Source organism: Nanorana parkeri, unplaced genomic scaffold, assembly GCF_000935625.1.
Source record: "Nanorana parkeri isolate BGI_ZX_2015 unplaced genomic scaffold, ASM93562v1 scaffold119, whole genome shotgun sequence".
NCBI lineage: Eukaryota > Metazoa > Chordata > Amphibia > Anura > Dicroglossidae > Nanorana > Nanorana parkeri.
Genome location: NW_017306387.1, coordinates 734594 through 761320, shown reverse-complemented (window position 1 = coordinate 761320; position 26727 = coordinate 734594). Strand labels below are relative to the sequence as shown.

Sequence of the window (26727 nt, the reverse complement as noted above, 5' to 3'; positions counted from 1 at the left end):
TAATTGTAAGGTGTATGGCCACCTTTAGAGAAGAAGCCCCACCACCTATTACTAATCCTAGTGCAGGAGTGGTGAAACAGGGTCACAACTTTCTAGCACTCATCCTATAAATAAAGAAAAATACTACAGAACTGTGGAAGGGATGAGATTTTTCAATTATTGACCTGAAAAACTGGAAATACTGATACAATGTTGGTACGTGATTACATATTCATATCTTCATCAGTGCAAAGTTTCTTCCTAAAGTGTAAATAAACCCTCCATATTAAAACGTTCTATACAGTAGCCTCAGTTTCTCCATTGTTCGCTATGGCACTTCTAGCTTGCAGCCTTTCAGTTCTTCAAATTCAGCCTTTATTAAAGTGACATTAAACCCTCAGATTTGTTAACATAAACCAATACTGTAATGTGTGCCTTACTGTAATCCATGGTAGTTTCCCTTCTCTTTGCTGCTGTTCCCTTTAAATCCTCATGTCTTCTCATGCTTGGGGAGAACTTCCCTTTGCAGCTGAGTGCCTCTTCCTGTAGTGCTGGCTCAGGTTGCAAACTTACACACAGACACCATGTATCCATTTCAGAGACAAGGCAGTCTGCTGCAAAACAGAAGTTCTGCCCAGCATGAGAACAGATTTAAAAGGAAGAGCAGCAAAGAGAAGAGAAACAACCATGGATTACAGTAAGGCACACATTACAGTATTGTTTTATGTTAAAAAAAAATCTGAGGGTTTAATGTCACTTTAAAGCCATCTGCTCCACTGCTGTCAATAGGATTGCTCCGTTCCCTACGTAAAGCTACTAAAATGGCCATAGTCCATTTCTGAAAGACATTATTGGTGGACATGGCTAGAGTCAAAGCTATAACATAATATTTAAGGTTGATGACAAGAACTCTAAAAAGACTGGTATCTGTTCCTGCTTGGATCTCGCTTTACAGTCACCATTGTTGAAGAAATTTGAGTGCTGAATTTTCAAGGGAAGAATCCACTTACTCTCTGAATGGAAAGAGGTTCATCAGAGCTGCTTGCATCGTTGACCAAATGTAAAAGAGTGAAAGTCAAATAATATGCCTGTAATAAACAAAATTGAGGAAAATAGGTAAAAAAATAATCTCACACATAGTTGTAAGGAATATATAACTTGTAATGTGTACATGCACAGCTGCTCCAGATTCTGTCTGCTCAAGTCTGCTAATTTCCCCTCTTACTGTTTAACAGTAATAATTACTATTATTCTTGCCACTGTTTCTACATTAAAGCATACATTGCCTTTGTAATACAAACAAAATAAAAAGGTTTCTTGTGAGCACTGGACAGGATATGATGTAGAATAACAAGTTTAAAATCTAGCTTTTGTCACATATAATCATCCAGCATATGCTGTATATCACATCTTGTGATATGTCCATTCAGGGCAAAGCAACAGACACATTTTAATGGCTGCCCCCCAGCTTATTTACCTCCCCCCTTGCTCCCCCATTTTTCTGTTTCACTTTGGAGCTTGCAGAAAGCTCAGGACACTATCCCTACTCCCAAGTCACAGCTCTACATGCCAATACTGATACTGTTACAGGAGAGTGTCCCCCCTTACCTGGAAGTACAAGGTATTTTTCTTAGGTGAATGGAGCAGTGCACTGCAAAGGATATGAGGGTTTAATTCTACTTTGTTAAAGTGCTTTGGCCCCCGTGGACATGGCTCCAGTTCACTTTAACATCCAATTATTATCAATTTTTTATGGACAGATCCCATCCATCATTTTTCTCCAAGAACAATAAGGCCCGGTTCACACCTGGGCGGTTTGTAGCGCGTTCTAACGCTCTGCAAAATGCTCAAACACAGAAATCCCATTATTTCCTATGGGTATGGTTCACACCTGGGCGTATTACAGGCCGTATGAACGCGCTACAAAACGTCCTACGCCCAAAGAAGTACAGGAGCTTCTTTGGAGCATTTTTGTCGCGCGTTTCCATTGGGATACAGCCAAGTAGCCCTCGGAAGCGCGCGCTTGTCGTGCGTTTTTTACTGCGAATCGCGGTAAAAACGCGCGTCACGAAACGTGCGACAAACGCGCATATTCGATACGCCTAGGTGTGAACCCAGCCTTAGAGCCTCTCACACTGGTAATATATAACATAACCACAAAATACCTCCTGATCCAAGTCCGCCAATGTCTTTGACTGATAGTCTGGAATTGTCTGCATCTTCTTCACCAGAGAGGATGGCTTCATTTGGGACAAACATTTACACAACAGCAGCATCTGATGAACACACATGAATCACTGAATTATATCTCAACATACTACAACAACAAACATTTACACAACAGCAGCATCTGATGAACACACATGAACCACTGAATTATATCTCAACATACTACAAGACATCCCTCCCAAAAACAATAAATTGGAAAGCTATCTTTTAACAAACAGCAGGTACAAACCCGAGACTCGTAATCCAGAGGAATATCTGTGCAGTGCCCCTTCCGGATATTCGATATAAATATAAGGCTGACGTGTCTTCTTATTTCTCTAGGGTGAAGAAGAAAATATGGGTAAGGTACAAAACATTCCTTTTAAAGTATCTAAATATCAGGTGATCCAGAGTTTATAGTAAAAAATGTGGATCCGCGCTTTATGGGTAGCCCTGATTTAATATCCTGATATTAAAGCAGCTGCGCTCTCTATCCAGAGTTTATAGTTTCCTCATTTAACGGTCGGGTCAAAAAGGAAAAATATTAGGTACAATGCAAAAGGTAGCTGGAAAAAATGCTAACACTAACTGCTAGGGAAGAGCTCTATTGGTAATACAGTGGGGGGAATTCATCAAAACTGGAGCAGACAGAATCTGGGAGCAGTTGGCATGCCGAGCCGCTCCAGATTTTGTTTGCTCCTGCTTGTCTGATTTCAATCATTGTATATAGAATTACGTTTATGAAAGGAAAAAAAAAACGCAAAAAAGTTACCTGCCACGAAACTCAAATGTAGGAACGAGCTGCAGCAGCTTTAGGAAGTTATGATGGTGATTGGAGAGTTCGCTCATAGCAAAGCACAGTTCTGGCATCTTGGAGACAAACACGTGATGAGCTAATTTCATACAATAGAATGGTCGTAGTTGGAAAAAAATAATGAATTTGTGATAATTACTTACAACATTTACCCAGTCCTCGATGTTTTGAAGGAGATTTGCTATGAGACAATGCAAGTCCATCACAGGAATATCCTTCATTTCTTTTTCCAGATGTATTTTTAAGAGCATCACCAACAGTGCAAGGATTTCCAGGTCAAGGTAACTTTCCTTGTAGACTGCTGTACACAAGCCTAAGAACTGTAAATAAACAGAACTTTAAAATAACTGGAGAATATTATGCAACAAAAAGATCTCATTGCATTCCTGGCTTTAAAGTGGAACTCCAATGCAGGTCAGATACAATCTTTACAGTTTTAGGCCTCAGGCACACGGGCCATAGAACATTTGCTCAGGATCTTGCTGGCAGCAAGAGCTATACAGTCCATATAGCGGAGATGCGTATAGGTAGCTTGTACGGCTACTTCTCCCCTGCCTAGTGAATGCCTAATGAATCGTTCACTAGGCAGTGTTGGCCGCGGGCTGACAGGTAAATAGTGTATAATCAATCAGCAGTTGTTCATTAAACACTGTACATGTTGGCCCTGAATTAATCATTCATGCAGTGGGGGTGCCTGAGTAGAATAACCTTGGCCTTTATAGACCAATTCAGTCACCGAAGCCCGTGGTCATTCTGGGCATGCGCCTCTGTCGCATGAATGATTCATTCAAGGCAACTGCTAATAACACTATTGTTTACATGTTGGTCCTGAGCAGTAGCAGGGTTCAATACACTGTACGCATGTAAATGTTAGTATGAAGGTTTTCATGAATACACTTTAAAAATACACCCAAGTGCACTACATTGGATACTGATTTTTCTACTTTTGGACCCAAACAGACCAGTGTGCATGGGTCCTTGGGACACTGTATGCAGATCCATGTAAATTACGATCTGAACCCAGCAAATTAAAAACGTGTGCATGAGCCCTTACCTGACAAAGGATTTACAGTTTTGGTCAGCCATTCTTGTGATGTACACACCTCTGCTAGCCAGTAAGATCACTTTTGCTTCTTCCTGGTTTAACATTTCTGCTTCCTGGGTCAGCTCATTGTACAGAGATGATGATGTTAATGTACGGTTAGATGAGCAGGTTAGGAGTGACACAGGAAGCTGCGTTGCTAAACCAGGTAACATGTCACATTCTTAACTGTGCAGTATTCCACAAATGCATACAATACAAGGCTAGCTGTGTTACAAATCTTTTGGTAGGTAAAACTGTAAATATACAGTATATGTAGTTTAGCTGTTCACTGGAAACACCACTTTAACATTATGCTATAAACACTTTGCAGAATACTGTCAACTTAAAGAAAATGTATAGAAATCAATATTAATAAAAGGGCTACAACTATGTGGGTAATACTGCCGTCTAACAACACAAATGTAAGATATTTCATGATATATGAACCTGTCACTTTGCTTACCCGGTTCAGCCAAGGATCCTATATAGTGTTGGAGAATTCCATTTTAGACTGCCACAAGCAATGTTAGTTTCACATATCAACTACCCTGCCCCAGAAATAGCATTGCTCCCAGTTCAATGACTACACCAGCACCAGCCTTATTTTAAATATAGTAAATATATTTTTGACGTGTTCCATTTAAAAAGTGTTCTAAAACCAACATAAAAAAAAACAAAAAGAAAAAAACATCTTAAAATAAAAGTGAAAAAGGGGAGTGTTTGATACTACTTTAAAGACAAAAGCATATCATCCTATGTTCCAAATCGTAGTGACTAAATGATCGACTTAAAGAGGACAAGAACTCTGAAAGCTGTGCCAAAAAAAAAAAAAGTGGGAGGACAAATGACTAGATATCATTATTGCCTGTATTTCCCCTACAGCTGATCTATCCCCTTTACTTTAAGAACTCCAGACAAAATAATCTGAACCCTTGAAGTGGGGTTATGCCAGCACTGCAAGGGTTAAGTGCTCGTTTACGTCTAGGGATGAAAAAAAACAAAGATATACTCACCCAAACAAACAACCTGGCTAGCTGCTAAACTGGCCCCTGCAGCCTCCCTCCTCCAGCAATGGAATGTCCCTCAACATCTTCATGTCCAATACAGTGTTTTGGACGTGATGACTCACAGGACCTGCAGTGAGGCTGCAGGGACCGGTCTAAGAACCAGCTGGCTTTGAGGATCAAGTGAGTAGATCTTTGTTGTTTTCTTCGCTAGATGAAAATAAGCACTTAACCTTTCAAGTGCGAGGGTAGATCATTTCTGCCCGGAGTTGTTCTTTAACATGCCTTGTTCTGCACGGTGTCTCTGTGCTTAGGCGGCCACCTTGGTATCTATCTATCTATCTATCTATCTATCTATCTATCTATCTATATATATATCAATGCTCCCCTTGGCTGACAATGTTATGATTGGAAATATTCAAAAATCAGCAGAAAAGTTTCAGTAAGCACAGATCCACAGAATTAAGTAAAAGTGAGAAGATGGAAGCAGTGTACGTCTTCAGGTAGATTCTTCTCCAGCAAGGAGAACAGTAGTGGCATCTCCAAATCTCACTTCAATCTGACTAGCAGTCACATGAAGCAGCGCCTCTCACACAGCAGATATACAGGCACACTCTGTAATGGCTAGTTCACACCATCCTCAGGGCGCTCCGGCCCAATTGTGGCCGGAATGCACTGGATCACATTCTGGCCAGGGCACACGCACTATTTTTTCTCACTGGACCGGAATGCAGGCGCTGATATGCCACGCGTTCCTGCGCGGCCGATCGCATTGTGGCGCCATTGAGTTCCAGCACGCCCCCTCCCGCCCCAAAACAAAGTGAGCCGGCTGAAATGCGATCCAGTGCGTTCCGGCCACAATGAACTGTGGATGGTGTGAACTAGCCCTAAATCAGCACGCGTACTGCTATTTTTCAGGGGGAATTTAAGACGGACAATGAAAAAAAAAATGTACATTTTCAAGGGTATTTCTTAGGCACAATTAACATTCTAGATGTTCCTATAAAAAACAAATCTTCACTTTTTAAATCCAGGTCCACTTCAATTGGCAAATATGCAATTTACACAGATTCTGGGGTTGTCTGACTGTGATGTGAAATAAGTAGCTGATGTCTGCACCTGACCATCACATCAGCTCCAAAAATGTGGCTGCAACTAAAAGGCATGAAAGATCTGTTCAAAATCCTAAATCACTATAAAGACAATTTACCTTTATTACATGAGCTATCTGAAATTCTGGAACGCAAGAAAAAATTTGTTCTGTGCACAAAGATCCCTGTTCCTCTGACACTGATCCGGGCACTGCAGATCTGTAAATAAAGCAGATAGGTGGTCACATAAAATGAACCAATGGGAACGCATACTTCACTATTTATCTTGTATAGGTCAAGGTCTAATCTGACTGATAGTGCAAAGAGATAAAAAGGTTTACAAGTAAAAGGACTGTAGAGACCCAAAGTGATTGTTCCACGCGGTCTTTCAAATGTAAAAAAAGGCAGATGACAGATGTTTCAGATTGAATTTCACCTAAATACAGTACACTATATTGCCAAAAGTATTGGGGCGCCGGCCTTTACACGCACATGAACTTTAATGGGAGGTTTGTAGCTATTGACTCTGCAGACAGTTGGCGACTTCTGCGCACTGTGCGCTTCAGCATGCGCTGACCCCGCTCTGTCATTTTACGTGGCCTACCACTTCGTGGCTGAGTTTCTGTTGTTCCCAGTTGCTTCCACTTTGTTATAATACCACTAACAGTTGACCGTGGAATATTTAGTAGCAAGGAAATTTCACGGAACACCTGAATCCAATGATTTGGAGGGGTGTCCCAATACTTTTGGTAATATAGTGTACAATGCGAGAAATTTACATCATGTTTCTGACAACTTTCCACTTCAAAACTGTCATTTGCCTGCATAAAGATTTGCAGTATTTCCCCTAATTTTACACCTGAAATGTCTCCTGTATACTTAAAATGCTACCCATATCAAAATGCACTTGAGGCCTCTGGCAGGGTTTTGCAGCAGTAGGATCTTACTGCAGGTACCTACAGCTGCCTGCACACTTGGTTAAATAATGTCCACAACAGCCTGCAACCCTGAAAACCACAGCTTCACTATAATGCACACAAAAGTGACCTGGGCTACTATGGTTGTACTGCAGCCACCCTCCCTGCTTCCTTTACCTACCTATTGATCTTTGATGCTGCCCATCAGACACAGTGGCCAATAGAGAGCCAAAAGCATAGCACCATTAATGACCAAAAAAAAAAAAAAAATTACAGTACAAAATACAAAACAATTAAACACTTTACTTATTTTGCACTGACCCTTAATGAACATGTACTCCCCATTTACTTTTACTTTACAACCAACTAGATAATGTTCCTCAAAAACACAGTGGCTGCCATCGAAGACATCTCATTTGAAAAATGCTAGTTGCCTGATTCATGCTGACCATGTTGTTAAAAGTAGGGCTGCGGAAATTAACGATTAATCGTTAAACTTTTTGATCGATTAAAATAATTTTGATCAAAAATGAAAACACTCACCTCTCCGCCGGCTTCCGAGAGTCCCGTCGGAGATCCGGTGACGTCACGGACATCACCGGACTCCTCCCCCCTTCCCCAAGTGGCTTCGTCGGCTAACGAAGGGAAGGGAGTCCGGTGACGTCGATGTCCGTGACGGCTAACAAAGGGAAGGGGGAGGAGTCCGGTGACGTCGATGTCCGTGACGTTACCGGACTCCTCCCCCCTTCCCTTCGTTAGCCGACGGAGCCACTTGGGCCAGTGAGTACTTGTTCTGCACGAGCGCCAGCAAAGACAATGGCCTATACACATACAGCACAGCAATGAAGTAATAAAATTAACTAGGATCACACTAATCCAGCACGTTATTATTCTGAGTTGCCCCACTCAAGCGGCGGCCATGTTGAGTGGGGCACGTGAGATTAATAACGTGCTGGATTAGTGTGATCCTAGTTCATTTTATTACTCCATTGCTGTGTTGTATGTGTATAGGCCAATGTAGTTGGATCTGCATGTGCTTTATAATTAATCGAAATTAATCGATTTAAAAAAAATTTGATGAATCGAACACGAAAATTTTAAATCATTACCAGCCCTAGTTAAAAGAGATAACTTCTGTCTTTTTCTGACCATACTTGTCAAACGAGTATTTTCAGGCACACAGTGGAATTTCCTGTATTCCTCTCAAAAAAGGTTTACAATCAAGCAGAACTCCAGCCAGAAAAAAAACCCACAAGAAAAAAAAATATCCTGCTAAAAGATAAAACATTTTTTGCAGAGATATTAATCTTCAATCCAAAGCTGCCCCCCCACAGTTCTCCTTTTCTGCCACTTTATGTCCTCAGTATGATGGAAAGCATCATTCAACCCACTTCCTCTGAGCACAGTCTGTCATGGATCTGACCCAGTCTGTGACTGGACTGGACTGGAAGCAGCACAGCAATGAGTTTGTATTTCATTCTGTAAACTCCTATCAGCACACTCCTTGTCACCACAGAAAAAAATATATATTTAAATGAAGGATGGCATGAAATTTGGCAGGACATACTGAACAACAGTAACAACCTCTTCCAATGGATTCCAGACTTCACCACAGAGCCAATGCCTGAACACAAAATTCAACAAAATATATTTTACAGAATAGGAGAGGTAAAAACTTACTTTAGGTCAATGTCACTGAAACCAGGCTGAATATGTGGAAGAGGAAAGAGAGTTTTGAACTCAATCCCCATGTTGGTAAACACAGTCACTATGTCCAGAATAGTTGGAACCCAAGGCTTTTCTTCCAGATGTGTAACTATTGAAATAAAATAGCATTATGACCATCAACTATAAGGCAGCAGAGAAAAGGATGCTTGAACATACATTTCATACTTACGATGGTTGCATGTAATTTCAATCAAGGTGTGTAAAAGTTTAATGGATGTGGCATAGGAAGGATGAACCGAAACCATCTGTAAGAAAATCATTTAAAATGACTATAATGGCAAAAAAATACCATCCAAAGAAAATATATATTTGTTTTTAAATGTGCAAAAATTACACCAGCAGCGACATACTCATCGAGAGAATAGAATAAAATAAAATGCAATGGTAACACATTGAAGATAATTAGAAAGGCATAAAAAACTGAACTGCCAAATGAATAGATCTGGGGATAGTTATTATAGAAGCCAAATAGCCAATTTTAGGGGCTCAGGGAATAAGTTTTTTCCTTGTAGGTACATTGTGGGATGGCTAACCTAGGGAATATTGTAGCATGTTCTGGCAATTGGAGATTAGACATAAAAATCAGGATCCTCCTCATTGGGGTGTATTTTTTTTTTTTTAATATGCCCCCCTCCCCCCCCCCCCCCGTAAGCAGTAGGGTTGGAAAATGTTTTACCTCTAGACCCTTTCTGCTTTGTGTGTACTCACAATCTGGAGGAAGAAGTGTTAACTGAATGGTCCTCCACAGATCAGTCACATTCCAGCCTCCACAGAACTGCTCAGCCTGCACCTTTCCTATGTGGAGTTAGGAGTAGCAATATGACTGCGCACCTTGCACATGCCAAGCCAACTGAGTGTAGTGGCCACTACTGCCATATTGCACAGGCAAAGGCTCCTAAGACAGCCCAAAGGCATCCACAGCACTGGCTGTGCTCCACGGGACCCCCACATCTGAGCCCAAGATGGCCCCTGCAACATGTGACTGACTGGTGAGGGGAAATGAGAGAGACTGGGGCAGCACAGGGAAAAACAGAAAGTGGCAGAAGCAGCACGCAGGAGGCAGTATCAACAGGAAGGGTAACCCAGAGGGCCAGGCAGAGGACTCACATAGGGTTCACTCCATTTGGATGAGCATACCCCTGAAGGTCTTCAGTGAGAGGGTCACACCAATGCAGATACGCCACTGCCCTGTACATGTAGCAGCTAACCCAATGTGCTCCACTCATTACAGAGGAGACATGCATCACCTAAGGAAACCAGCAAAAACTGAAGAGTGGGATGAGTTAGACGGAAGTCCTCACAGTTCTGGCCAGTGTCCACTCACCTGATGGTACCAAAAACACAAAGTGGTCTCTAAATCTTCCTGCGTCCTATACTATAAGATCAAGAAAGGGTTGTGTCCATTTTAACTCATTAGAAATTAAGTAGACAGGGCTGAAACCAAGTACTTAGGATTATAGCGCTCACAACACATTGTTGGCAGCTCAAACAGAAAAGGTAGGTACACTGTATGTTACTGGCATATAAACAGTCAATTTTCTGTAGATGCAGCATGTTCAAAGGGATAAATCAGAGGGAAATGTGCATGTATTGAAGAAGATGTACTATGTTTTTTGTTTTCTTATTTGCCTTATTTAAATAGAGAATCGTATAATGTGGCACTTCACTGTGAACACCGAGCCATTCCAGTCCTACAGGAACTTACAAAACCAGTGTGACTACCAAAGTCACACATTATCACAAATTAGGACCAATTTGAGTCTAAGTCAATACGTGTGCTAGCAGGAGTTCTGGGTTTAGGACGAAAGCACAGTATCTGAAAGGAAACCCACAAAAACACAAGAGGAACATACAAACCAACTGAAGAATAGATTTTAAGTGGGAATTGAGCTCAGGGCTCAAATTCCACAAAACACTCAATAACATGATTTCTGTGAATCTTCAAGATCCTTTGATAAAAAAAATGGCCTAACCCTTTTAGGCTACCTAAAAATTCTTACCTGAAACATCCATTTCATTAGAATCTCAGGGCATTTCCTAAACTGATACAAAGTGGTTAGAAAGCCTTCTGTGGCCAACATAAGCTGGTTTCCAGGTCTGAAATAATGAAAAAAAACCCCAGTCAAACAAAGGACAGCAATGAATAAACGGCTGACAGATCCCATAGTACAATAATAAAAAGTAAAGAAACTAAGGGTTCATATTAATATTTTGGCAGAATCCAATAATAGTTAAACCCAGTCCCCACTTACTTCCCCCCCCTTCCCCCAAGGAACCAGCTGCTCTTGATTCAGACCATCAATGATTTGGCCCAGGAGTTTTTGGCTTTTAGGCATTTGTTTATAGTGACATAGCTTTGTTCTTGTAAAGTTATCATTTTTATTTGATTTCTAAGGCCAGAGCTGCATTGCAGGGGGAAAAGAAAAAAAAAAAGTCTACTTTTAAATGAGAGTTTGTAATTTAGAAGGGCAAACCTGCACATAGGTACTTACTGTAGTAATTACCCTAAGGTCTTTAGAGATGGAGACTGGAAAGAGTCCAGAAAGCCTTGTGTCAGCCAAGCAGCACCACCAAGGCTGTCACTGGTTTAGAGAAGTGCCACAGTAGCCATTAATGAAATACAGGTGTTTGGAAATGGAAAGAAAGCACTGGATCCATATGGTTATTCTGCAGGTGTTTCTTATTCAATAGTGGTAAAGTGATGTTAATATGTGTGATCTGGCTAAGAGGTAGGCAGCATCCACAAGCCAAAGAAGCTCCACAGCATCCTTGGCTTGACAGTGAACACAGTAGATGTAGGCTGCCAAACCAGCTACTGACAAGCCTGAAGTAATCCCATCACAACTCAATACAACTTTCAAGCTGCAGGGATTGTAGTCCACATATATGGATATCTCATTAAGCCCTGATGAAGGGGGTGCGTTTTGGACCCCCAAAACACGTTGGCCACTCTACTTGAATGTCCGGTGACCTTAATGGAATAAAGTTGTATTTGGACTGTTTTAATTGGTGTGGCACTTCAATTGCTACATCTACTGTGTTCTCTATGAAACACAGTCCCAGTCCTGTCACCACTAAAACTAAGAAACGGCCCATTTCATTTGTTTTTTAGATAAAATTGTCAACATGAGGAGCAATAATACCATAAAAAGAATACTGGCATCTATAGGGATTTTACTGACAGGGCAGACAACAGCACTGAATGAATGCTATATTTACTAATCAGGGCCACTTGACCTTTGACATAGGGCCAAAAACCTACACTAAAGTGAACTGTCAAATGAACATACAGGAAAATAGAGGCAAAATCACATACCTATAAACTACTATGTATTCAGAATGAGTATATAATTGGTACAGGAGATCACTATGTTACCTGAATATGATCATTTCTTCAGAGCTGCCAGCAGTGAATTGTAAATGTTGCAAGTTAAGAGTTGAAATGTTGAAGATTGCTCCCGATTTAGACAAATGGAAGATCTCCTCTCCTGGATGGTAATCTGGTATTGCATTTGAGACAACTGAAAATTTCTTCAATATGTCCCTATAAAGTGAGTAACAGGGCATTAATTGCTACGCTTAAAAACCTTCCCAACATTAAAGAATCTTTGTGTTCCAATCAAAAATTTTCCCAGAAACTATAGTAAAGTGGTACCCCGGTTCAAGAACTTAATTCGTTCCAAGATTCTGGTTGCGAACAGAATATGTCGCGAACCGAACCAAATCAAACTGTGATCAGACCGTGATCTCGACTAGAGGAAGCCACGACCATGTGTCAGAGCAAGGAAGATGGCTGCGGTTGTATTCATCACCCGATGCGGAGGTCGCAAACGGAAGTAACATTTGCCAAACTTCCTGTTCGCGAACCAAATAGTTTGCAAACAGAAGCGTTCGTGAACCGAGGTACGACTGTATTACAGTGAAACGAAAACCCCCCATTGTAACAGTGATATACATGTTCACAGTCAAGAAGACTATAAGAACATTTATACAGTTTACTCAAAAATTACATTTTGTGTAATGGTAAACAATGAAGAGTTCAATCTCTTAATGTTTAAGTGTGTGTAAACCCTAAAATGAACTTCTCTTATTTGCTCTTTTAACAACATCAGAGTGTGACTGGCGAACAGAGTGTCGATGAGAAGATTTAGGGGACTGGTCACACAAAAAGGAGGCATAAAGTAAGGATAAAGTAATTAAAACTGCATTTAAAGGCACCCTAGACAAAAACAAGGATAGTTTTGAATTGTTCCTGAGGTGCAGCTTTAAGTTTCTGTAGTTGATTAAACCCAAGTTATACACAGGCCTGATCAAGCAGCAGAACCTTTATAGGTAATGAATCCATAATAAACCAAAGAGATGATTCGAGACACTGCTTTGTCATAAAGATGAATGGATAAAATAAGAGTTCCATGTGTACTTCAGAATAAAAACTATGAGTAAAAGTGACTGCACACAGAAATTTAGTAAAGAGGGTTACCTGTGCTCATCTGTAAGTTCTCCATCCTGGTCACCGTTCCTTTCTTCATCAGCCACTCCCTGTCCTCTCTCTAGGTCTTTGTGAAGCTGCTTCTCTATCGCATCGATTCTGTCAGGTGATAACAAGAGGACACATTCCAAGGCATGGAAACTAACTGAAAGCTGATTTTGAGAAAGACTTTTGGACTCGTTTGGAGTCAATTTCCAGATACCCACTGAAAAGGAGCTCTACTCCATGTGAGCAGCCTTACCAAACCAAGTTCAGTCATTGAATGACCATGGTCTTTCCATGTTCTGAAATGAACAACCTTTGAAGTTCCAATAAAATAACCAAAAACTTCAGCAGAAAGTATATAATACAACCAAACAAATGTGCGTTTGTACACACCATAAACTGTAAATAATCATTTAAAAATAAAACCAAAAACACACTACATTCAAAGCTGTATTAGTGTCCAAATATAATATGTCCTTCACTTGTTCCTTTTTAATATGGAAACAAACTAAATATGTCCAGAAATACTGTAACTACAAATATGAATTGATTGCTCCATTCTATACAGAACAGACCAATATACAAAAGGCACTCTACATAAAACTAACAGTCCAAAAGACAGAGCAATGATGATGATGATGATGATGATGATGATGATGATGATGATGTAGAAACATTTACTGTAAAGGGTAACAATCCACACTACCACTGCTTCACACTTCAAATGATTCCCACAACCAATAGATTGGTGAATGGCAACTCACTGCACTTACCTGGCCTACAGGAAGATGGGTCTAACAGCTCAAATCTGTTTGTATCCACACAGCTGTGTGTACCAGAACCGCTCTGCTCTGAAAGACACTGTCCAAACTTAGTCCTACATTCAGATTACTGTCTCATTCGCAGCAATCTATGCAATACCCTGGTCACACCTGCAGCTATTAGCTCAAGAGAAAAGAGCTCTTGAAAAGTCAATGACAACCGACAAAATTAAAAGGTGTAAAAAGCTTATTTTCTCGTCCATTAAGGGACACAGAAAATCATTACCTGACGTGTTATAAAGCTGTCTACAGAAAGATTGCACACTGGCAAGAAAAAAAAAGGGAAGATGTAAGCCATCCCAGGATAACCTCCACCACTACTAGCATGCCTATGTTTTTGCTAGTGTCCTAGGAGCATGGAAATCTTTGCTTTAGCTCTGCGAAACAAAAAATAACAAAAAAAATAGCCTTTTTTGCTATTGCAATCCCGTTTTCAAAAATTTTTTTTCTTCAAATTAAGATATCGCTGCTAAGCTGGTCTCTACGATAGCAGCTATCCAGAGTGGCCTTTACTCAGCAAAGCTTTATAGTGATCTGCATGAAGCCTAGCTGGACTGGACCTTGCAAGGTTAACCGGGAGAGTGACCTCCAGGCACTGGTTTCCCAGTAAGGCGCTTTCCAGACCACATCTGGTAAAAGTTAGCGGCAGAGTGCTTTCAAGGTCCAGAGCTGTTGGCATGGTCTCAGCACCTGCCCCTTCTCTGAAGACTTACTCTGCGAGTCTAAAGGACATCCATATGAAATCCACCAGCTCTATAATAGCCTCTCTTCACCAGGGAGACTTCCTGGTGTCTGTGGACATCAGGGACAAGTACCTACATGTACCCCTCTTCACCAAGTTCCTGGCCCCAGTACTAGCCTAGCTGTAGTCTCTGGGCATTCTGATTGTGGGATAATTAAACAGCTTACTGAGGGAATAGTCAGCATAGGTTCTGGCAGACAACATAGTCTTGACTGCCCAGACGGATCCTGAATCTTCAAAAACCAGCACTGGAACCGACTCAACCCTTGGAGTTTCCGAGTCAAGTCACAGACAGCTCAAGCTAGAGTTTTATCTGCCATAGGAGAAACTTCAAACGCTCTGCTCCCGGACTCGTACTCTCCAATCCATGAGTCAGTCAACTCTACACTACTGCACGAGAGCTGCTGGTAGCCTTCTTCGAGGCAGTCACATTTGCCTAGTTTTACTCCAGACCCCTACAACACAACATTCTCTTGTTGTGGGAGAAGTCAATCTAGTTCTTGGACACACCAATTTGTCTGCCTCCAAGGACCAGGTTAGCTTAGTGGCTCAGAAAACCAGCACTAGTCAACGAAGTCCTTCCTTACGGTCTTTGGGAAGATCCTCATGATGGATGGCGGCTTGTCGGGCTGTGGTTAAGACCCTGTCATTGCAGGGCACTTGAAGGTTGAAGGAATCTCGTTTCCTGATCAATATCCTGGATCTTCGGGTGATCTAGCTGACCCAGCAACACTGGACTACTCGGCTGGAGGGCCATTCAATTTGCATTTATTTGTCCAACCACCATGTCAGTGGCATACATCACAGATGGGTTTGGCCCAACATGTGTCCCTTAGGACCATTAAGAGTCAGGTGTCTGCACTTTCTATCTTGTTCCAGAAACCAGTGGCTTCCCATTCCTTGGGTAAGACCTTTGTTCAGGATGTCTTCCATATGGCTCTCCCAGTTTGTTCCCCTGTGACTCTGTGGGGTCTAAATTTTGGTTTCTCTTCATAAAATGCCCTTTGAATCCATCAGAGATATTTCAGGTTTAACCACAAGGTGGTATTTCTTGGAGCCATCACCTCTGCAAAGCAAGGTGCCTGGGCTGGCGGCCTTACCTTGTAAAGAACCTTTTGTGGTCTTATATAAGAACAAGGTGGTGTTGAGACCAGGACTACCTTCCTACCCAGGGTAATTTCAGCCTCTCACCTCAACCAGGACACTGTTCTTCCATCCAGCTCCAGTTTTCAAGGAGGTTAAATGCCTGAATATACAGTATAGTTAGAACTATGAGAACTACTATCTTTAAGCCATTGTTTTGTTTATAAAAAAACAGTAGTTGCCATTTAAGCTTTTATAGGATCTAGGAATCAAAGTTATCATCAGCAGTGGTGGTGTGGACCGTTCCGTTTACATTAAATGTTTCTACATCATCATATTATATAACTTTTTCCAGACTCTATTCTTTTGGATAATATACTTGTCTTGCACATTTCGTTTTGTGTAAAAAAACATTTTGTAGATTCATCTGTTCCATTTAGATTGGAGCAATGGACACATTTTTTTCTTATTTCCAAGTACTTTTTATTTTTTTTATTTTTAGTTTGATTCCATTAATTTGAGGTGAAACAAGTGATACATATAATATTTTTGGACACTAATTCAGCTTCGGGGTAGTTTTTTGCCATGTTCAGCAGCAGGAGCCACTGCTCGTTTAATACGAGTGATCTAATGAGATCACTCGTATTAAAACCGAGCAGCAGCGACGATCGAGATAACCATAGAGCAGACGAAGAATAGACGTACTTCGCCTGCTCTGTGTCATCACTGAGACCGTGGCGCTGTAATCACAGCGCCACCTGTCTCAGCGGTCACTAACTGCAGCTTCTGTGACAGCTTCTGCCATAGAAGCTGTCACAGAAGCTACAGTCTTGAGTGCTCCATAAGGCGCGCCGGACCTCCCTGCGTCCTATGGTCCGGTGCGTCTTATGGACCGCAAAATACGAGATATATATATATATATCATACATATCTATCTTTTTTTCCGGTGTAATTTAAGAATTTTTCACCCAGTGTATTGTATAACTGCTTGTGATATTTAGATTTTTTATTTCTTTGTACATGTTCTAATAATAGTGCATGTAGGAATGCAATAGTGCATAGGAACATAGCAATTACTTTTCTGGTCTTTATACTGGTCCAGAAGTCTGGAAAACACTGTACATTTTCTATCTCCCTTTCACCAAATATTAACCACAACTTTAATAAGCCGAGATTTTACAGAATCCTTTCTTAGACTTAAGTAAAAAGAATCAAATTTTGAATACTGTAGTACATACCTTTCACTCGCCTTTTTCTCTTTTACTAGAAGCTCCAGATTGTTATCATAACAAGGAGTTTTTAAAAGTTGCTTTAATCTGTCATTTACCTTAAAAATAAAGTCAAACTACATATTAAAGTAAATCCAGCAGGTATGCTTAAACAGATACATATGTATGACTATATATATTGTATTCTGTGCATTTCAAACTTATAACAGTGGGCTAAAATTAGGTGTAATAAATCTTCAAGGGGCCACATTATGTCTTAAAGGCCATAACTTACTTAATTCCAGAAAGATTATAGCATGTTGGCCATTTATATATTGTATTAACTAGGGATGTGCCGATACTGATACTAGTATCGATACAGGGCATTTTCAGGAGTACTTGCACTCCTTAAAATGCCCCGATAACGGCCCTTTAAATTTTTTAATCGGGTCAGCTGCCAAGGTCCCGCGCTTGTGGGGGTCTGAGGCAGCCTTCCGGGGACCTGGCAGTAGCTGTCTTTGACACTGCCTGCCAGGTCCCACATCTTCTCCTCTGCCTTCCCGGCTCAGGCAGAGCTCCAGGCAGCCCCACACTGCAAATACAGCCTCGGAGCAGGCACGTGACCGGCACCCGCTCCATACGGCTCACTACGTTGGGATAGAGAAAGCAAGGATAAGTCTTCTTTCTGTGGTGTAGCTGGCACAGGCTGTGCTGCAATTTGCATAATTTCATCAAGAGGTTTGAGTGTCTCCTCTTCTTCTTCTTCATCATCATCATCATCATCATCAGCGCTTAATGAAAAAGTATGAAATGATTCGTCACTGTCCACACTATCCCGGCGAAATCGGTGCGAGAGCTTTTTGGAGCCGTTAACAGAAGTGTCCGGTGTAGAGCAATTAAAGATCTTGGATTCTGAAGTAGTAGGTCCTGGAAGGGGGAGAGGATATTCTGATTCTAAACCAATGCCGCTTTCCTTTTCAGATTCTGCAATAGTCAGAAACATTTTTTTAATCAAAGATGGTACATTTATTAAAATAGAAAAGGGTATCAGTAAATACGGTACATTTCACATAATACATTGATGGTACATGAAAATGTCAAGGGTAGCACATAGAGACCAGAGATCCACATTCTCAAGCACAGGATTGCGAAATTTAAGAACAGCATATCAAGAGCTCAATGTGGGTTAATCAACGAGAAGTGATAGTTACAAGTATGTTTTAACGCAAGAACCAAGTTACAAACTATGCAAGCAACATAAGGCCCATTGTGCATTACCGCTGGAAAAAAAAAAAAACAGTTACATAGACCAGGGCTCACAATTTCAACTCGCACCCTTGCAATTGGCGAGTGAAAAATGCGTGGGGGCGAGTGGAAATGTATTCACCGAGTCAGACACTTGGTCAAAGACTGAGTGCCTGACTTCTGGAGGAGTTTGCAGCAGCTTGCCGTGTGCCTTGCCCATGTTAAAGATGGCTGCCACGTCATGAACCTTATTAAAGATGGCCACCTTAATGCAGCCATCTTTAACAGGGAAATGCACACGGGAAGCCCAGGGGAGGACTAACTGACCGTGCGCTGGAGGGGCCTTACTTATGCAGTGGGCCTGGCTTAAGCTCAAGTGCCAGGCCCCTGCCAGCAAGAAATTAGATGGGGGGCATAGAGATGGGTCTGGGTGCCCTGTGTGTGCGTGTGTGTGTATGATTGTTATGCCGTGTGTTGTGCTGTCTGTGTATGTGTAATGCTGCGTGTATTGTTCTGTGTGTATAATGCCTAGTGTGTTGTGCCGAGTGTGTGTTTGTGTTATGCCTTTGTGTGAGTTCTTTATGTCAGAGAGAACCCAGAAGGGCTGCAACCAACTAAATTGATGAATCGATAATATAATAATCAATTATGAGAATAGTTGTCAACTACTCTCATTATCAATTAGTTGGTTGGATCCTCTAGCTCTCTCTCCTCCACGCTGGGAGGGGGGCACAGCAAGCAGTGGGCGGGTGAACAACAGCCAGACTGCTATTGCAGTTTGAAAAGGCCAATAGCAGGCTGGCTATTGCACCTGCCCACTACCTGCTGTATTTACATTCAGCTGCCGTCTGCAGGATCTTGCCACTGGCAGCTGTCATTCCCTGGCTGAAGCTACTTAAGCGCGATGTGCTTACAATACAATTATAATAAAATTTAAAAAAATATGCATGTACACCACAGTCAATCAGGTAGCTCTGGTGGATATAAGAAAGTCAATCCTGGAAGGGTTGAAACTTTACATCTGGCATTGAACTGAGTTTCCATGGGGCACCTGTCCTCTACTGAATTGGTGCCCCTTATGATGGCTTTTATTATGGCTTGCCACAGATTTTTCAACTTCAAAACTTCACGCCACCCACCACTGCTACTATTCAAAGCCCAAAATCTGCATACTTCTTGTAAATACAATATATTTAATTCCAAATAATTAAAAAAAGTGTTTTAAGCAGATTGTTGGTGTGCTCTGTTTATATCTGGATTTTTCAGTAACCCCAACTGTTCCAGGATGGATAAAGACAGAGCAGTTATTGGCTCTTTCCCTTGGATCCATCTAGACATAATGTTATCCATGCACTACCTGTGTAAATATTACTTCTGTAGTAACCCACAGAAAACTACAAGAAAGCAGCTTATTTTACTAACTGCTCGGACTTTCATGTATGCCTAGAAAGACACAAATTTAATTTACTGCTGAGGAATACCGTCATTCGCACTATTAAAGCGTATCTAAACCCAAAAACAAAAATGCAATCCTAAGGCCTCATTTACACAGCATATGGTCAGGCCGTACAGATCCGTGCGGCATGCACGGCCATATCGGGCCGTTCCTGGGAAGGGCAGGTGCTGCGATTGTAAGCAGCAACCTTTTCTTCCCTATGGGAGGACAAAGCCGTACGCCGTCATACGCTCACCCGAGCTGCACATCTGTGCGGGTGCCCATGCTTGGACGCAGACAGGATCCATCCTATTTGCGCCCGAGTACGGACACACGCACCCACAGCTCAGGTGAGCGTACGGCCGCATCCTCCCATAGAGAAGAACAGGTTGCAGGGTTTGGTTACCCTTTAACTACCTCCCGGCCAGCCGTTGTGTATACACGGCCGGCCGGGAGCTTCTTCAGGGGGGTCCTAGGTGACATTAGGGGTTTTGGAGACCCCTGATGTCTCCATAAAGAGGACATGTCACCTCTTTTGCCATCACATAAGGGGGTTTCTCAGCCCCCTCTGTGATGGCAATAAAGTGGAAAAAAAAAAAATAGTAAAAAAATGTAACGTTGCCCCCCCAATTTTTTTTAAGTTACACAAAAAGTCCCCACCCCTACATACACGCATGTAAACATGAGTCAGGTGCGCATACCTGCGAAAACGACGATTGCACCCATTACGCCGCACATGTTACATATCGCCGCGAACGTCGGAATGAGAGCAATAGTTCTAGGGCAATCAATCACTGATAACACTAAACTGATGAGCGGTAAAAGCTTTTAAAGCATCGCCTATGGCCAATTTTGGGTATGCTAGCTTTTTGCGAGTGCGCACAATTTTTAAGCTTGAGATGTTTGGTGTCTATTTACCCGACGTGACCCCGACTTTTATATTTTACCAAAAGAGTTGGTAATATTAGTTGTTTTATAACATAACAAATTTTCAGTAATTTCTCCTGAATATAGTAAAAAATAAAACCCCCAGTGGTGATTAAATACCACCATAAGAAAGCTCTATCTATCCCCAAAAAAATGGTATAAAATTCATTTCAGTACAGCGTTGCATGACAGAATAAAGGTCAGTCAAAGTACTGCAGCGCTGAACACTGAAAAATGGCCTGGCCAGGAAGGGGGTCTAAACACCTGGTCTTCAAGCGCTTAAAGAAGCCCAAAATAGTTTTTCACTTACCTAAAGTAGCTGTGCCATTTGAAGTTGCTCTACTACTTGGGGATGTTCCATTCACCTATAAAATAAAACCAGAGAATTATTAAGAAAAACGTTTTCTGGTCAAAAATACACACAAAACACACTATACAAAAATCCTCCAAGTCTAAACCCAGTGCAAGCATATTAGATAATGCAACACATATTGATACAACCTGCCAGTGAAAGCACAACTAAACCCAATTCATTTATATAATTTTACTTTCTTCTTGTCCATGAATTCCAGTAATAAGGATTGCATTGTAGTAGGGCTGCAACCAACGAATTGATAATAATCGATAATGAGAATAGCTGTCAACTATTCTCACTATCGATTAGTTGGTTGGTGCTATTGCACCAGCCCACTACCTGCTGCATTTACGTTCAGCTTCCGTCTGCTGAATCTTGCCACCGGCAGCTGTCATTCCCTGGCTGAAGCTATTTAAGCACCAATGCTTACAATACAATTATTAAAAAAGAATTTAAAACGGTGGGAAAAAGTCATTTTCGGTTTCGGCCTGACAAATTCTGCTGTGGGAGGTGTGTTGCAGTGCCATTTATTTCATTGACACTCCAAATGCACCTCCCACCCACAGTGTGATCACCTGCACCGGAACGAGCGGTACCTCGATGCCGTGCGTTCCAGTGCGGTGGGATTGGAAAAAAAATTGTGCATGCAGTTTCATTCTGAAGTAAACTTTTTTTTTATATTTTTAACACTACATTTCCATATTTTATTTCAAATTAAGGATGGTATTTCATTTTCTTTTAATCCAATTAATTGAAAAAAAACAGTCGGCCAACTAATCCATTATGAAAATAATCATTAGTTGCCGCCCTACATTGTATTCCCAATAATTCTGCAAACTTCACTTTTTTGATGTCTCTGTAGAGTTACATAAATAATTAGCACTACTAAGTGCCAAGGGGGTGTGGTCTTTTCTAATGACATAGCAATTCCCACATAAGAATGGTGGGTTCCTTGCCTTCCTGTAATCTCAGGAGAAGACGTAAATTCATTTTATTGAGCTCTGCATTCCTACTGATCTGAAACATTGTAGTCATACCTTAATGGATGTGCTATGACACCAGTGCTCACCAGCAGACCACAGAGGCCAGTCGTGCTAGAGAAGGGCCCAAACTGTGTTTCAAACAGCAGTCCATTAGTGGAAAATTGGTATCAGACCTACATTTTCTTTTTTTGATTGCATAGATGAAGGGCTGAATCACAGAAACAAGCCATTGTTTGGAAAACACTAATCAATTGGCTTAAAATGCCTGTTTATTACTGGAATTACTTATAACCAGGAACTAGTTGGCCTTCAATAGCTTTTGCAAATACAGGTTGCAATTTCTAAGGTCAGCTAAAACAAACATTAACAACATTCACAACACAAGAAAATTGATTAAAAAAAAAAAGAAAACTACAAACCCCAAAAAATAAACTACAAAGCCAAATGCAACCATACCTTTGAAAGTAATTCATGTTTCTCTGCTTTCCTCAGACTAACGGCCTGATGAGTGTTTTTCTTCTTTGTTATTCCTCCGTGGGACCTGTTACGGGATGCCCAGGAGTCTACTAAGAAAAACGGTTGCTGAGGACCGTGACCTCTTTGTCCACTTACCGGGGTTTGGCTCCTTTCATCGAAAAACTGCTGATTAAAGTGAGATTTTTCAGAAACTGATAGCGGTCTTTCATTTCTAGACTGTACACAACTCTTTAAGGAGGACGGGCTTTGAGTGACAGCCTCTGCACTGATAGAGAATTTTTTAAACCCTTCTTTTAAATTAACCACTGTGCTCTTGGGTAATGTTAGTCTCTCAATCACCACCTTAGGAGATAGTACATTCATGCCACATTTTGCACAAAAAGTCTGCACATTTCTTACAATTGCTTGTTTCTCTTTACTCCTTAGAAAGGCTTCTATGATGGGGCTCTTGCTGGGTGACTGCTTTGGGATTTTCCTTTGCCTTTTGAATGGTGGAGATTTGTTAGACGCACAAGGGTCCATATCTTGAGTCTTAAGGCGCTTATTGGCAATGGGGTTATTAAGCGCATTTTCATCTGTGGGACAGAAGGCTTATATGAGTATGCAATGGTTACAGAGAATATCACAATAAAGCTGTTCTGGCATACAAAAGTCTACAATACATACCCAATGTGCAAGTCGGTTTAAAGAAATCGGTTATATGTTGCTTTCTGAAAGGAAAAAAGAACATATTAAACATTATAAACAAATTAAAAACTATTCCCAGTCAGCACTCTCCTGTATCTTTTCCAGAATTAAAGTGCATCTGAACCCAAAAACAAAAGTGTAATATACTGCAGCTTACCATTTGCCTTTTTCCAGCTAAGAACATTTCAGAAAGTTCAGAAAATGTGGTGTCCTTGTCACCCGTTGCAATGACAGAATAAACAATGTTCTCTCGTTGAAAAATACTACTAATTAGGGATGCACCGATACTGTTTTTTTGGTATCGAATACCGATATTTTTTTTTTGGTACTCGACGATACCGATACTGGAAGTCCCCCTAAGAAAGCCAGGCGGTGTGTAATGACTCGCCACCTGGCTTCCTGATTAGCATGGAAGCCGTCTCCATGCTCCCTCGTCGCCTTCTGGCCAGTCAGGAAGCCGGGCGCTGTGCATTGACTCCTTGCCCAGCTGATTGGCCGAGAAGCTGGCTCAATGCTCCCTCGTCACCAGGTGACGAGGGAGCATGAAGCCGGCTTTCTGGCCAATCAGAAAGCCGGGGGCCAGGTAATGACTCGTTGCCCAGCTTACTGATTGGCTGGCTTCCCGACCAATCAGGAAGCTAGGCAGTGAGTCACTACACGCTGCCCAGCTTCCTGATTGGCCGGGGAGCTGGCTCCATGGACGAGGGAGCATGGAGCCGGCTTCTCAGCCAACCAGGAAGCTGGGCAGCATGTAATGACTCGCTGCCCGGCTTCCTGATAGCGGAAGCTCAGGTATTGGGCTAGGCATCAGAGCATTTGGGCGAGTACGAGTACCAGCCAAATACTCGGCATCGATACTGATACTAGTATTGGTATCGGTGCATCCCTACTACTAACTAATCCCACCATGTAACAGAGATTAAAGAAGAACTATGAGGTGAGTGATTTTCACTCAACCTCATAGTTCGAGCCGACGTGTGACAATGAAACTGTCACACGTCGGCTCAATAGATCGGGAAGTCAGCGAACACATACCGTTGCTTGCTCACTTCTCGATCATGTCCCTGCAGAGAGCCGTGACTGTCACTCACAGCTCCCTGCTCCCCCTCCCATGTCCGATCCTCTAGCGCTGACTGGCGGAACGGACGGGGAGGGGGCGGGAACAGCTGACTCTGCCTCTAGATAGGCAGAGCCAGCTGTCACTCACACAGCTGGGTGGATCTCAACAGTAATGTCGGGATCCGTCTCGGCTGCGGCGGTCTCAGTATACCGCGAGCTGTAGCTCGCGGTATACTGAGCTTTGGGTCACGGGAGGACGCTAGTTTATGTCCTCCCGTGACCCTTAGGAGAACTATGGGGAAAAACACTTACCCCATACTTCTCCTTTAACAAAGGCAGATATGTCCAGCCTGAGTGACAACCATAGCTCCTTCCTTACATACCATGGAAAAGTAAGTGTAGACACAAAACGATAGGAAGTGTGCTATTCACAGCATTGTCAGGTAATATAATGGGGAAAAAGCTTTAAAAAAAAAAAAAAAAATGAATGCAGCTGCCACATCGAAGGACTGGTAAGATGCAGTATATAAATTTTTTTTGAGCAGTTTAGATACACTTTAACAACAATAATAATAAAGCAGAATTTCTAATACTGAAAAATATACTATGTAAACAACAACAAAAATGTAGGACCTGCGTTGACGAGCTTTTGCATTCCTATACAAGTCTATAGGCATATACAAAAAACTGCTTGAAGCATGTCAACTGCAGGTCAAAGAATTCTTAATGATCTCTGGGACAGTTCAAACTGATGCCATCATTACAAGCCCACAGCTCATTGAGACAGGCCCTTAGGCTGGGTTTACACCTAGGCATATCGAATATGCGCGTTTGCCGCGTGTATTTACCGCAATTCGAGGTTTAAAAAACGCGTGACAAACGCGCGTTCCCGAGGGCTATCCGGCTGTATCCTAATGGATACACGCGGCAAATACGCCCCAAAGAAGCTCCTGTACTTCTTTGGGCGTAGGGCGTTTTGCAGCGCGTTCCTACGAGCTGTAAAATGCCCAGGTGGGAACCTTGCCCATAGGCAATCATTGGTTTTCACATGTTGAGCGTTTTATAGCGCGTAGAAAGGCGCTGTAAAACACCCAGGTGTGAACCAGGCCTTATGGTTGGCCCTCAGTTCAGTAACAATGGGGAAGGTTCCACCTTTATTTAAAAAAACAAAAACAAAAAAAAAACCACCACATACAGCAACACCAAAACATTATTTATTTAATTTCAAATCCATGTTGATGTTATTAGAAAACAGACAAAACACAAAAGCAGAAAAGATAATCAGATGAGACAAAAAAGAAACACAAATGTTTACTAGAGGACTGGAAGGGTGAAAGCAAATCATTATGCTACAATAAAAATAGCACACAAACAAGCTCTAATCCCATGAGCCCAAATCGCTGAGTGAACTGAAAAGACGCTGTACAAGAGTACGAGGCGCAAAGACGAAACTGTTTTATACAAATACACCCTCAGCAAGCACTTCGTACTGGACACCTGCACACCTACCTCTTTCTTCTGCATTTATCCGATCAGTCAATCATAGGTATAGCATCCTATCATTATTATTATTATACAGGATTTATATAGCGCCAATAGTTTGCACAACGCTTTACAATATAAGGAAGACATTACAGTTACAATACAATTCAAGACAAGATGGTAAGGAGGGCCTTGCCCGTGAGGGCTTACAATCTAAAAGTCATCCATTTAGTGACTGTGGGGATGGCAACATGGCAATCAAGGCTTTGCCCCAGCACTGAGCAATGTGATCTTGTCTTAACGTGCAATAAATGAAGTGCCCTGATGTTACCTCTACCTGAATGAGAGCAGAATCGCATCTGGCTACCTCCTGTTCTACCACAGCTCCCAAATAGAGTATGGTGGCCAAAGGATCAGCATGATTGCCAGGTAACTAGCATGTTCAAAAGGAGGTCTATAGGTTCATTTTAATGGCATGTGTTTCTCTTTTTTTTTTTTTATGTTAAATAAGAACTCCGGTTAAAATTGTATTAACTCTCTATCAGTGGGGCTAGCCCCATACTGCAAGGGTTAAGTGCTCGTTTGCATCTAGCAAAAAAAAAAAGGTTATACTCGTCAGACCATCCAAGCCGGCTCCCTGCTTCTATGATCACTGAAGTGTGTCTCCTTATCCATTGCACAGATGGACTGCTCCTCTGCGTCTTCAAGTGTCTATGCACAGTCTATGCACAGTCTATGCACAGTCTATGCACAGTCTATGCACAGTCTATGCACAGTCTATGCACAGTCTATGCACAGTCTATGGATATCTGACGGAAAAAATCTCATCAACTCCATTATACAGAGGTGAGGTGTGAACAATGCTCACTGATAACAGTCAGAAGGGGCAGAGAAAACAGGAAGTTATCAGCTCAGATTTCAGGT

General features: G+C 41.7%; 1 protein-coding gene across 1 annotated transcript in view; it reads right to left on the bottom strand.

The window, feature by feature from the left end:
• SLF2 (SMC5-SMC6 complex localization factor 2) overlaps positions 1-23097 on the bottom strand; it is a 30462-nt gene extending 7365 nt beyond the window's left edge. Inside the window, exons 1-16 of the mRNA XM_018553393.1 lie at positions 22555-23097; positions 21071-21125; positions 18489-18677; positions 17857-18080; positions 17184-17272; positions 13306-13413; positions 12202-12369; positions 10826-10922; positions 8995-9070; positions 8778-8913; positions 6300-6399; positions 3145-3321; positions 2960-3057; positions 2438-2525; positions 2145-2255; positions 990-1067 (exon numbers count right to left, since the gene is read on the bottom strand). Coding sequence (XP_018408895.1) covers positions 990-1067; positions 2145-2255; positions 2438-2525; positions 2960-3057; positions 3145-3321; positions 6300-6399; positions 8778-8913; positions 8995-9070; positions 10826-10922; positions 12202-12369; positions 13306-13413; positions 17184-17272; positions 17857-18080; positions 18489-18677; positions 21071-21125; positions 22555-23097 — 2337 coding nt within the window. The remainder of the gene's footprint in view (positions 1-989; positions 1068-2144; positions 2256-2437; positions 2526-2959; positions 3058-3144; positions 3322-6299; positions 6400-8777; positions 8914-8994; positions 9071-10825; positions 10923-12201; positions 12370-13305; positions 13414-17183; positions 17273-17856; positions 18081-18488; positions 18678-21070; positions 21126-22554) is intronic.
• Between the last annotated feature and the right edge of the window lie 3630 nt (positions 23098-26727).